Source organism: Sciurus vulgaris (assembly GCF_902686455.1).
Source record: "Sciurus vulgaris genome assembly, chromosome: 5".
NCBI lineage: Eukaryota > Metazoa > Chordata > Mammalia > Rodentia > Sciuridae > Sciurus > Sciurus vulgaris.
In genome coordinates, this window is record NC_136465.1 from 45,037,347 (window position 1) to 45,051,678 (window position 14,332).

Below are 14,332 nucleotides of genomic sequence, written 5' to 3' on the forward strand. Positions count from 1 at the left end.
ATAGGCCAAGATAAGCACATTGATCGATGCTGGGTATTGCAATAAGTTCTGCACTTGAAAGGCTCTGATCAAATCATAAAAATATTTAAAAATTATTAACTGCAGGAAACAACATGATTAAGAGCTGGAGACCTGAGAGCTGGCAGATAAATTCAAATTCTAACTACACATTATATTAACAGTCTAACTTTGAATAAGTAACTCTCTATATATACATTACTTTCCTCATCTGTGAAACGGAGATTTAATCTCTGTCATTGGTCATTGTGAAGCCAAATGAAAGAATACATCTGAAGCACTCAGGGAAGAAGCAGAAACATAAGCTCTCAGTGTTAGCAAGGACAGTGACACAACCTTGACAACATCAGTGGCAAGTAGCATCCTTACACCAAATCCAATATTTTGTCTATAGAGAAGATTGTAAGGGAGAGTACATTCTTCTACTTTGCTGCTACAACAGATCAAGAGGCTAAAAAAAAAAAAAAAAAAAAAAAATCGAAGTTTATTTTCTCATACTTATGAAGACTGAAAGTATAAAATCAAGGTTCTAGCAGGTTTGGTTTCTGGTAAAACTTCTCTTGCTAACATGTAGAAAGCAACCTTATTGCTCTGTCTTCACATGGCCTTTTTCTCTGTTCACAAGCACAACTCATGTCTTCTCCTCTTATGAGAGCACAGTCCTACTGGATTAGGGACTCACCCTTATGACCTCCTTTAACCTCACTTACCTCCTCAATCACCTTACTCTGCATATAGCCAAGTTGTGATTTATGGCTTCACCATATGAATTTGGGGTGGGATAAAATTCAGTCCATAACAGAGAGAAAACACTTTTAAATAAATAATATTTTATATTAAAGATCTTTATATTTACCACACTGGAGAAATAAAGGTTAAGTAAAACTTCTATTGAATTCTATGCAAAATATCATAAATTTGGGGAAAATACTTCCTAAGTCACATGTAATTAAATACAAAAATATTAATGCATGTAAAGTGCCACTGTATGCTGGAAAAAAAAAAAAAAAAACCACACATTTGCTCCACAATACAAACTTCAAAATGAGTTTTCACATGATGGCTAAAACTGTAAGATGACAGAGATTATATTAACTATAAATTCTTCAATCAAATCACATAATATATTATAACTACTTATTTTATTTATTAATTCAATGAATCATAGCTTTTTCTGGCAATCAAAAATGTATCAACTATAACCAACTACACTATATATACTACCAAAAGGAAATACAACCCTTGTTTTACCTGTTGAAAAACATCAGTTCCTTCATCATAGTCCACCATACTGAAAAACAGCTTGTTACAAAAAGCAGATGAATAGCGCCAGGAGTTAGCCAATATTTGATATTCTTCATTAGCTTGCCTAAAAAGGTAATGGGGCAAAACAGAAACATATCAATATTCAAATAACAAAGTTCCTAATAGAACAAGTAATCTAAAGCAAGAACTGACAAGTTTTTGTATAAACTGCAAGCTAAGAATACTTGTATGGAATGCAAGATAATGTTTGTGAAAAAAGAAAATATTTTATGATGTGAAAAGTACATACAACTGAAATTTTACTGTCCATTAATAGTTATATTGCAGCACACTCACACTGACTGACTGAAGTTATTTGTTAGGGATATGCTATAAGGCAAAATTGAACAGTTCTAACAAAAACTGTCTGGGCCAAAAGTTTGGCCTAGTCCTTTAAAATTTACCAACATTTGTTCAAGGGAATAAAAACATTTTGTGGCATTTGTTACACACATACATTGAATTTTCCAATAATTTTTAATTAAAGGGACGGAGCAATTTTTAAAATTATTTTCAATTCAGTTTAACAAAACAACCAATCCAAGAAAATGTAAGGTTTTAAAGCTATAAATATAGGTATAGTGCACCTTTATGTATTTATGTAAAAATGCTTTTAATAAACCTAAAATTAAGCAACACTTCTCTTAGTACCTAAACCAGGTGCCACAAACCTTCTTCCAAAATAATATTTATTCCTATATTCAACACATTTTTAAAAAACATTTGCTGATTTTCCAAATAATGTTTCATATTAGACCTAGGGGGAGGAGAAACAGAGAAATGGCATTGCTGGAAGAATATAAACACAGTGATAGAAACAAGAAGCAAGAAGTTTTTTAAAAAAATGCTTCTTCTATATAGTTAACTATTCTCAGGAGTTTATCTCTTCCTCTATCCCCAAAAGTAAAGACAAAAGTGAAATCCCACAAACAAAAAAGATTGAAATTACCAGCAGATAAGAAATTTTTAAAAATATTTGGAAAACAACTAGCGGAGCAGTTTTGATGGAGAAAGCTACAATCTCAGAGGCAACTGCAGGACATAAGATGTGAGAGAAATTGCTAGATTCACAAGCAGCAGAGTTTGGAGATAAGAAATGGGATCTGAAAATAAGGGTCTTATAATTAAATTTCCTACCATTTCAATAAATAGTAGACACAAACTTTTGCCCTCTCCAGTCAATTTGAATATTTGCCTTTCTATTGTTTAATGACACACTATCAAAGAAAAAATCATCAGATATTTGAGGAAAACTTTACATAATGTTAAAACAAATTCCCCAAACAAAAGCAGATGCCAAAGGTCAAAACATTTTTTAAAAATGTAATATGTTTAGAAAAAGAAAAAGAAGATTTTTTTTTGTTGTTGGAAACTATATAGGGTCTGACATTTCACACTGCATACAAGCTAATAACCTGTTACTGTTTCATGAATTCTGGTGAAAGATATAATACTGTTGAGTTTAGAGACAAAAAAAAAAAAAAAATGACTCTGTTACTTAATATTTGTTTGCACTGGTTCCCACTGCCCCCAATCTCAAAGAGAAACATAAAGGCCCTTCATGGATGCCTGCACACATAGTTGCCTGTATTGAAGGAGAGGAGCACTGTGTTTGGAGGACTGTTATCAAGACTGTGCTCTCTGCTTTAGTTGTCTGAGACATCTAACTCCTGAAAGCTTATCAGTACACATAAAACCCTGATAAACTGCTCAGGCGAAAGACTACCTCTTGGCAAACCCACCAAGAATGTGCAGGATGCTCAGGGCACAAGGCAGACAGATTTGTCCAACCAGCAAGATGAAAGAAAGAAGGAAGGAAGGAAGGAAGGAAGGAAGGAAGGAAGGAAGGAAGGAAGGAAGGAAGGAAGGAAGGAAAGGAATATAAGAAACAAAGTAAAAGAAAGAGATCAAATTAAACATCAACGTTAGAAGATAGTTTTTAAAAACTCACAGAACAAAAAGATTCAGGTAGAATATAAGTGGGAAGACGGAAGAAAGTAACCTGGAAATATGATACAATTAAACCACTTCAAAACAAGTCTAAATCCATAGGCAACAAAACAAAACAAAGATAAATGAGGTTATTCAGAACTGAAAAGCTTCTGCACAGCAAAGGAAACTATCAACACAGTGAAGACACAACCTACAGAATGAGAAAAAAATATTTGCAAACTATCTGACAAGGCATGAACATCCAGACTATATAAGGAACTCAACAGCAATTTAAAAAAAAAAAAAGAGCAAATAATCCAACTTAAAAATGGGCAAATAAATTGAGTAGAATATTTCAAAAGAAGATATATAAATGTCTAGCAAGTATAGGCAAAAGTGCTCTACATCACTAGGGATATAGGAACGTAAATCCAAACCACATCCTGAAATATCACCCAGACAGGATGGCTATAATCAAGAAGATAAACCAAGTGATTGTTGAGTACCTAGGGAAAGTGGACCTCTTAGTCATTGTTAGTAGAAATATAAATTAGTAAAGCCACTATGGAAAATGGTGTGGTAATGCCTTAAAAAATAGAAACAGAACTATCATGTGACCCAGCTATGCCATTAGTGGGGTTTTATTCAAAGGGAATGAAGTATATCAAATACATTCCTGCTTTCCCATATGTATTATAACACTATTCAAAATAGCCAGGATATGAAATCAACTATCCATCAATGAATGAAAGGTAAAGAAAATATAATAGATATACACAATGGAGTACTAGTCAGTCATCAAAAGGACACAGTCCTGTCATTTACATATGAATGAAACCATGAATGTTGAGCAAAAAGGCAAGCATAGAAAAACAAAAACCACACATGATTTCACTCATATGAAGAACATAAAAAAGGTGAGCCCACATAAATTGTTAGCAGAATAACTATTATCAGAGAGCAGAGGATGAGACTGGGGTATGTGGAGAGACTTTATTTTCAATTATAGCTAGATAAGAGAGATGAAAGTTGGTTTTCCATTGCACAGAATGATTATAGTTAATAATAATGTATCACACAGTCCAAAATAGCTAGAGGAGAGAATTTTGAATATTATTCCAAAGAAATGATAAATGTTTGAGATGACAGGCAACCTAAGTATCTTAATCTGATAGGCAAAATGTGACAAAACATCATTTTGTACCCACAGAATATACAAGCAAAAAATTCCTAACACTGGCAAACATTAAAACTGGATGTTTGATCACTTGCAACACTAGATACTGACAGATAAAACAAGTCCTTCAGAATTCTAAGGGAATATTTCCTACTTAAAAGTCCACAATGAGCCAATCAAATTTAAATAAATATCTTCTTGAAATGTAAGGAATCTGAAATTAACATCCTGCATATTTGTTTAGGAAATTACATTAAGATATAATCAGGAGAAAAGTTAATATGAATAAAAAAGTGAGAAAATGTGAGACTATGAGAGAAACATCATCAGAGGGGAAGAAAGGGCAACTAAAAATACGGTGAGGTAGGAAAGGTAGAAGACGCGTAGGAAAGCTGTGACCTCACTCTGAAGCCACAAAGTAGCCACTGCAAATTAGAGCAGGAACTTAATTGTACGTTAAGATGAAGAAAACAGACTCTAGGCAAAAGTTAAAATAAAAAATTGTTGTAATATTGACTACTAAGACAGAAACATTTGCTACCACAAAAGGAAAAGCAACAGTAAACAATGAACATAAGGGGAAAGGTCAAGAGAAGAGGCAAATTAAAACGTAGCACAATTTCCATCAAATGGTGATGAAAAAGATTAATTATTCTGAATGCTGTCTTTTGAGTGGGGCAGGGATCATAAACAACTGTCCTATAGAAAAGTCACCATAAATATAAACTCCTATTTTTGAAGAAATGCTATTATGTGGAAACAAATAATATAAGTGCTGTTTATTTTCTTTCAAATTTGTTAAATCTCTCTATAGACAGGGGACTGTGGTAAGGTATAGAATTAAAATGCTATAAACTATGACAATATAGAAGTATAGTTGACAGAATTTGGCAGGCAAAAGAACAAGAGAAGAAGTGGTGGGGAAGTTGTGCTTACTGATCTTTATGTCACAAATTAGGAAACCAAGAAATGTCATCTACAGTTAATGGACAAAACATAACAAGAATGCTATTTATTGTGACATTGTTAATCAAAACAAGAAATAAAATGTAATAAAAATCAGAAGAGGTGAGAGGAGTTAAACCTTAACCTATCACAGCAAGAAATGTAAAGATAAGTTCACTATTTGAAATACTGCTTTAAGAATAAGATTTTGCCTTTAATCCCAGTGGCTTGGGAGGCTGAGGCAGGAGAATTGAGAGTTCAAAGCCAAGCTCAGCAAAAGCAAGGTACTAAGCAACTCAGTGAGACCCTGCCTCAAAATAAAATATAAAAAGGGCTAGGAATGTGGTTCAGTGGTTAAGCACCCCTGGGTTCAACCCCTGGTACCAAAAAACAAAACAAATTAAAAAAAAAAAAAAAAAAAAAAAAAAAGAAGAAGAAAGAAAGAAAAAAAATAGAAGAAAAAGATTTAGAGACATGGGGAGAAAAACAATAAGAAAATACAAAGGAATAAAGGAATAACAATGATCATCTCTGTAGGTTTTATAAAAAGGTGAGTCTTACAGTCAAGGACTGCAGCTTTTCATTTTAGTTCCTTTTACTTTTCTTTTTCTTTTTTTAATTAAAAAGAAGTATACAGTACAGCTGTGATTAAAAGAAAATTTTAAGAAAACTGAATATGGGCAGGGTCATAATCTTAGAGATCATTTAGCATAAAGTAAACATCTTAAGGACATCATTTTCCCAAAGCATAGTACAAAAACTGGTCATTGTAAATAATAGTTTAAGACTGCACTGTGCTTAGTAGGTAGAAAGATACAGAATAGATTTTGTAATATTCTCCATGAAAATGATCATAGATTTTGAAAATGTTGGTAATTTAATAAGAATTAAACCACTGCTAATTCCCTCAAAAACTATTTAATAAACATGAAGAAGAAAGGTGTAAGCTAGTCTCCAAGGTCTCTGCTTTTATAAATTTGATGTTTTAGAGGGAAGACACATAATAAACATCTAAACGAACAAACAAATATTTAAAAATCGAGATATATGCTGACAAAAAATAGTCAGTATGACAGAGAAAATATGGAGTAGTTAGATGATTGGTCTTAAAAGTCTACTTAGATGAGATGACACTAAAGCTGAAATCCTAAGAATGAAAAAGTCTTCACTCAAAAGAGCTAGAACATTTCAGACATCAGGAATAGCAAGCACGAAGGTCTAAAGAGGAAAAGAACTTAAGATGCTGGTACAATGAAGCTGTCATATGAATGAGAATGTGCTCTGTTTCTTGATGGAATATATGCAGAATGAACAGCTCATGCACTCCTTGAGTGTTACACGGTTCCTCTTAAAATCCTACAATACAAACTAAATCAAAACCAACGTGAGTCCTAGTCTGTTTTTATTTTTGTCAGATGGAATAGAATATTACTGGTAAGAATTCATCACTGATTTTCAAAAGCAGAACATATAACTTCACACTGTGAATTGTCATGGACAACACCTGGCATATTAATAAGCCTTAAAAGAGAACAAAACTACTATTAAACAATACTAAAATGATAACATTTTAATTAAGAAAACAGTATATAAACAAAATTGCACTAATAGAATGTTTCCTTAAAAACATTTTAATTTTAAAATGAAACTTAGGAAAATAGAAAATCAGCAAAAACTAGCATTCTGGTGATAAAATTCTACAAAATGTTTTCATCTGAACAAATTAACAGGGCGAAAACAATCTTATTTTAGATTTTTCAACATCTACATATAATATCTTATGGTATAACCTTAAACAGGGATAATGTTGAATTTCTTTTCCTTATATTGTTATCATCTGGCCTAGACCTACAAAAATCTAGTGAGTGTACATTCATGCATTTATTCATCCACAAATCCATATTAGTTCAAATGATTTGCCTGGTAATAATGCTGGAGTGAATAAAAGCAAAGTCTCTGATCAATCTCAAGTTTACATTCTTGCAAAACTGCATGCAAATAAACACCCAGTATCAGATAATTATAAGTACTCTGAAGAAACAAAAAACTTAAGAGTAATGAGGAGTCAAAGAAGATGAATTCATTTTGCCTTCAAACTCTATATTTTTAATGATTCTACTTTTTCAGACTTCAGTTCTCAATAACCAAATTTAGATTTTTCTCTATTCCTAAAACCTAAAAAACTTTCCTACTACCTATGTAATATGGAAGACAATGGGCAGAAGAGAAGATCGTCTATACTCCAGACACAACTTGAATAATCCATCTCTATGAACATGCCACACTCAAAAAGTCTGTTTCATGAACATACCATGTCCATTCTTAATCCATGTATTAAAAATTTTCCTTACAATGTCCTGCCTTCCTTCAAAGCTCACTCAAAAACTGCCTCTTCTGCAAAGTCACTTCAAATTACCTACACTACTGGTTGATGTGAGTGACTGAAATTCTCAGTTACTATATAGTACTATTTATTTTATGCACATATCTGTTTTGTTTTATACATACTGACTGTCCAATGGCTAGTACCTTGAATAAAATAGGCATCAATGAAGTTTTGCTGATAGTGATGGTAAATAATGCACTTTCCTCACCATTGTATCATAAATGCCTTAAAACTAAATTTAACACATTAAAAATTCTCAAATATAAAAAGTCTGAGTAAAGCCTGACTTAGATTCATGTCACATTACTTAGCATCTTGCAGGGAAAGAATAATTTTAAATCCCTATACTACTGCAGATATATGCTGTGGCAAAAGAATAGTGATCATTATCCAAAAGCTATAATGAGTAAATTAGGTGCTATCGAGTTAGTAATACCATTTTCACATGCAAATATGAAATTCCAATCTTAATCATCAATAATATTTATATGAAGCATTTCATAGTATGCTATAATCAAAACCTCTACTTTTATGAAGGTTGTGCAAGGAAGGAAAAGACATATACTGTAATATGTAATAAGACATATCTATACAAAACAGAGTGAACATTTGTAGGTGCTCTTTTATCATAAAAAGGAAGATGGGATAATGGTAGATTGAAGCTAAGAGTTAAAGTGAAAAAAAATCTGAGAAATACTGTAAGTTTATCTTAAAGGCAAAAGTACAATAAGAAAGAAAGAACAGGGAAAGGACAGTGTAAGGTAACAAACAGTATTAATAAAAATAACTCACTCTGAAATGTTTCTTAATGTGTTCAGAATAAACTTCATGTTAGAAAGACTGTAAATGTTAAATAACACCAAGACTTTATTCCATAAACAGTGAACAACTTCATGTTTTTATAAAAGTAAATTATACAAAGTACTATTTTTAAAAGCATTATACCTTGCAACCATGTGTATAATAAGTTGAAGGAGAAGTAAATAAATTAAATTAAATTCAATTAAAAATTATTACAAAGGCCTAGTTAGGAACACATAGAAGGTTATATAAAGTGTTATATAAAGATGTGATCTATTTCATACATACTCTCCTTTGGAATCTAGAGGATCAAAATTTCATCCAATAAAATCTTCTAAGAATATCTCCAGCTTGAATAAAGAATTTTATAGGAGGCAAAGTGAATTTCATTTTTTTTCAACTAAAATAAAATACTTAGTGAAAATTTAATAGCAACAAAGTAAATGGGGGGGGGGGGCTTTCTTCCATTGAGTATAATTAATTACCAATAAGAGAAGCAAGCAAATCTGAGTCATTAAAAATGACTTCATGAGCCTTAGAAAATATAATTTAATATTAATGATATGTGTTCAAAGTACAAAAGATTTAGTAGAAAATGTGTGTTCCAATTCCCAATAAAGACTATCCCCTATCCATTCTTACTCCATTATCCCTTATGCTCCTCCATTCCAATTTTTTTAAGTTTAATAGGGATAGAGGAAATCTAACAAGAGATGGATTAAGAAATTCAGTGTTTCTTGCATATGTTTATGTCACTATGAACTAATAACACAAAGTGAAACATTACTAGTGCTTATTAGCACACTTCAGACCTCAGTGTCATTTTAAATTGAAAACTGAAAAATCACAAGTGCTTCACACACTTAACTCAAATAACTACATTACCAACACTGCTAAATGAAAAATACAGTGAAAAATATTCTGTTAGCAGTTCACAGGAACATTAATGGTCTATCCTGATGAATTTAGGGTTTTCTCATATATTCACATACAGCCTGAAGAGGGCAATCATGCTGCACCAAAAGGATCCAGGAGTGCTTAAGCAATAACTGCAGGGCACTGTTAAATCTGTTACATTGAATCTTCTCTATTTTTTCATTATGGGAACAAGAAAAAACATCAGTTAACCCAAATGCTATAATTTTTCTATTATAATCCTTTTAAAAAGGTTATGTAAAACTAGAAAGGATTATTAACTCCCCTATAGTAATATATATATATATATATATATATATAATATTTCCCATGATAAATGTGATTTATATCTTTAAAGCCCTTGAGGAAATGTTTTAAAAAGTATGGTTTCTCTTTTTAATATTAATTGAACTTTTAAAAAATAATATTAATAAAGCTAGGGATATCAGGAAACAGATTCATATTAAACTCCTAGAATATGTCTTTGTAGCCATATATTTATTAATTATACACCTATATAAATATATAATACAAAAGTATGAATGCATAAATCCCCCAATTAATAATTTCTATTGATAGTGATCTACAGTGAGAAGACTCGCCTGTTATGTAAGGTTCTGGTTCTCTTAAGTAAAAAAGGCAGAGGTGGGGGGATTAACAGTACCCTGCACAAAGATTTTAACAGAGTTGTTACTCTCTGCTATACATATTCAATGTACAGTTGAAGGTACTCAAATATATTAAATAGACCCAATGGCACTAAAGAGCTGAGGAATCCACAGTTCACTGCCTTTTGCAATCACCACATAATTTACTAGTTGGTTAGTAAATAGATTGTGTGTATTACAACTCTGTGTTTTTTGTGTACGAATTTTTTCCATTATCAGAACTAAACAGATATATTTTCTGGAAAACACAACACTAACATAAAATATGTGATTCAAATATACCTCTTAAAGCAAAAACACATAATAACAAAAATATATATTTTAACAGTGTATATGTGTTGTTGAAACCGTGACATAAAAACGCTTGAGAATCTTGTGCCAAAAAAAGTGAAACACAATGTAGTAAAGAAAAAAACTGATTTACTCACAATTCATTCAACAAGTATATTTAACCTATTATATATGCATACGATAGGTGGAAGGATTATAGTACATATTTGATAAATATTCGTATAACTAATGATAAAGATTAATAAATGATTGAATCAACATGAATTAATTCAATATTGGAAAGGGGTAGACACAAGCACTTGCCTCAAGACTTTATACAAACACTTTAAAATATTAAATAATGAATACAAAATAAATAAGCAAGTTCAAAACACTGTAAATCTTTTCTATGATAATGTATGTAGACACTCATGATATTTACAATGTATCTATTGAATAAATGAATTCAGACATTTATTGTAAAACCTGACAAGCAAAAATTAGGAAAGCATTAACTCACACCTTAAATCCTGAAGAATTCCCCAACAAATCTATGCTCTAGCTGCAAGTGCTAAACAACAAAATACAGGCAGAATTTAAAGAACTTCACTGCAATTAATCAAGAAGGCAGAAAAAATGTTATAGAACTGTGTCCCAAGAGATGGAGATTATGTGTTTTCTATCTGACTGACAGTATCAACATCATCAGTAATATTCATTGCAGCATGCCAGGAACCCTTCTATGTTTTACACATATTTAATTTAATCTTCACTCCTTTTTAAATTTTCTCATCGAATACACTTTATTTTTGGTAAACTATTTTTTCTTATACGTTGGCAAATTACAGTTGTGTTTATGGGGTACAAAGTGATGCTATGACTTTTAATATAATATAGGATAACTAAATCAAGCTAATTAAGATATTCATCACCTCAAATTAGACTTTTATATTTTTTAGAGCAATTAGAGATTCACAGCAAAACTAATTAAAAGGTACAGGAATTCACAAATTATTTTAAAACAATCCTGGGCCTACTGGTGTACCAATTAGCCATTTGATTACTATATGCATTATATATGTTATATATTAAACTGATCTTGTGATATTACAAAATTCTATTATTTTTTTTATTTTTTTTTTATTTTATTGTAAACAAATGGGATACATGTTGCTTCTCTGTTTGGACATGGCGTAAAGGCATACCATTTGTGTAATCATAAATTTACATAGAGTAATGTTGTTTGATTCATTCTGTTATTTTTTCCCTTCCCCCCACCCCTCCCACCCCTCTTTTCCCTCTATACAGTGCTTCCTTCCTCCATACTTGCCCCCCTCCGTAACCCTAACTCTAACCCTAACACTAACCCTTCCCTCCCCCCATTATGTGTCATCATCCACTTATTAGTGATATCATTCGTCCTTTGGCTTTTTGAGATTGGCTTCTCTCAGCATAATATTCTCCAATTTCATCCATTTGCCTGCAAATGCCATAATTTTATCATTCTTTATGGCTGAGTAATATTCCATTGTATATATATACCACAGTTTCTTTATCCACTCATCAATTGAAGGGCATCTAGGTTGGTTCCACAGTCTGGCTATTGTGAATTGAGCAGCTATGAACATTGATGTGGCTGTATCTCTGTAGTATGCTGATTCTAAGTCCTTTGGGTATAGGCCAAGGAGTGGGATAGCTGGGTCAAATGGAGGGTCCATTCCAAGTTTTCTAAGGAATCTCCACACTGCTTTCCAGAGTGGCTGCACTAATTTGCAGCCCCACCAGCAATGTATGAGTGTGCCTTTCTCCCCACATCCTCGCCAACACCTGTTGTTGCTCATATTCTTGATAATCGCCATTCTAATTGGAGTGAGATGGAATCTTAGGGTGGTTTTGATTTGCATTTCTCTTATTACTAGAGATGTTGAACATTTTTCCATATGTTTGTTGATTGCTTGTAGATCTTCTTCTGTGAAGTGTCTATTCATTTCCTTGGCCCATTTGTCAACTGGATTATTTGAATTCTTGGAGTAGAGTTCTTTGAGTTCTAAAATCCTATTATGACCAACTTTTTTTAGCCAGTACTATTGCTCTAGAAATATCTACCTTTATTCTGGATTGCTAGACTACCCACAGGAATGTTTCAACACTAAACACTGAAGGAATATGCTTAGTTTCTCTTCCCCCCAGTTATACTGAGGTGAAACTGTCTACAAATATACTGCATCTAATTAATGTATATAGTCTGTACAATTTGGTGAGTATATATGTGTATATACTTGTGTTATCACCACAGTGAAGGTAATAAACTAACATTTCTATCACTTTCAAAAGGTTCCTTGTATCCCTTTTTTGTTGTTGTTGTTTAAAGGAGGTTGTTTTTGCTAAGGCTTTATTATACAGGTACTAGTTTTATCCCCATTTCCTAAGAGGAATGTAAAGCAATTTGTCTATGTCCTATGGCCATGAATTAGTGGAGCAAGAAAGATTCAAACTCAGTAAGAGATACACTGACTATACCTGTGGCTATAGAGATATAAATTCAATTCTTGGGATTGTCCCCAATTCACTTAAATCAGAAATAATATGGGACTATTTTTTAATGCAAATTCCTTGAACACATGTTAAATTAGACCTAAAAGTGGTTTTCAGTAATATATTTTAACCAGCTTTCTAAATACCATTTATGCATACAGAAGATAGAATCATTGGTATAAAAGAACGCTGGGGAAAAAATGGAAAGTTTTTTTTATTAAGTAATTCATCTGATTAGGTTGTAGGCTTTATTCTTCAAAGTTAAATATATCAGTCTATGTTCAAATGAAAACTAATGTGCAATATTGTAACAATTTAGCATAAAATATAACAAATATAAAACTAACCATAACACTATCATGACTTGTAAGCAATGTAATACACAACTTCCATTATTAACATGAAGCCAAGCAGAAAGGATATAAAACTAGCATTTTGAATTTTGAAAATATGGACTTGTACTACGTAAGTAGGCTTTGCATTTCATAATGTATAAACTTGGAAAAGTTACATATATTTTGTTTATTTTTCCCTTTTTAGCATGACAATACTAATAATTAAGAGGAGTCCCAAAGATGACAAAACAGGAGATCTATCAAATTCTTTAGATAATGACAGAAGTTATGCAAATCTTGCTGTGTTCAGCATCCACCTCAAAATTCATTTACTATATATTTGCATTTTTAATTTTGTAGCCAGTTAACTTTCTCCCTCACTTTTCAATTTCCCTCAATAAATTAGCTTATTATCAATACAGAATGTTTCAATGTGCTCTTTATCCCTTCTCTTAAACTTAATGTTGCTGCAGAGCCCACATGACACAGAACACACGTGACACATTCAGAATGTAAGTCACACAGCCATATTCAGTGCATGGCAGCAGTTAAATATGTCTCATGAATTGCTAGACACCCTTTAGATCTTAATTCTTCCTTCCCCTCTCTCTCCCTCCCTCTCTCTCTCTCTCTCTCTCTCTGTCTCCCCCCCCCCCCCATCTCTCTCTCTCTCCCTCTCTCCTTTTAAGAAAAAGGAAAAAGAAGGTTCACTGCTGCTTTGCTAGTAAAGGAGAATTCTTGTCCCAGAGGCTATGATTCTCTCCATCAGCAGGAGCAGGGGCTTTTAAAGAGTGATTCAAAGGCTACATTCCATGTGTTCTCTGTTGGAGTTGTAATTCATTTAGTAATTTGGTAGATAGTAATTTCTGAGATCCTCTGGTTAGATCTTAATACTTAAATTATCACTTTCCAAACTAGGCATTTTTGAACATTTAAATTAAAAGAGATAACAAGGGATTTTTCATAAATCTCCAGGTTTTTCTCATAATGGTGTTTATAAGTTAGATAATTATAAGCTTGAGAAATACATAATGTGAATAGTGTT

General features: G+C 32.2%; 1 protein-coding gene across 8 annotated transcripts in view; it reads right to left on the reverse strand.

Annotated features, from left to right (window-relative positions):
* The window catches only part of TUSC3 (tumor suppressor candidate 3), a 333,190-nt gene that overhangs the window by 233,600 nt on the left and 85,258 nt on the right, over positions 1 to 14,332 (reverse strand). For all 8 annotated transcript variants that reach the window (XR_013764209.1, XR_013764210.1, XR_013764211.1 and 5 more), the window contains exon 3: positions 1,270 to 1,387. Coding sequence is in view for 5 of the 8 variants with exons in the window: in XM_079142765.1 (XP_078998891.1) it covers positions 1,270 to 1,387 (118 nt within the window). In the remaining 3 variants the exon portion in view is untranslated. The remainder of the gene's footprint in view (positions 1 to 1,269; positions 1,388 to 14,332) is intronic.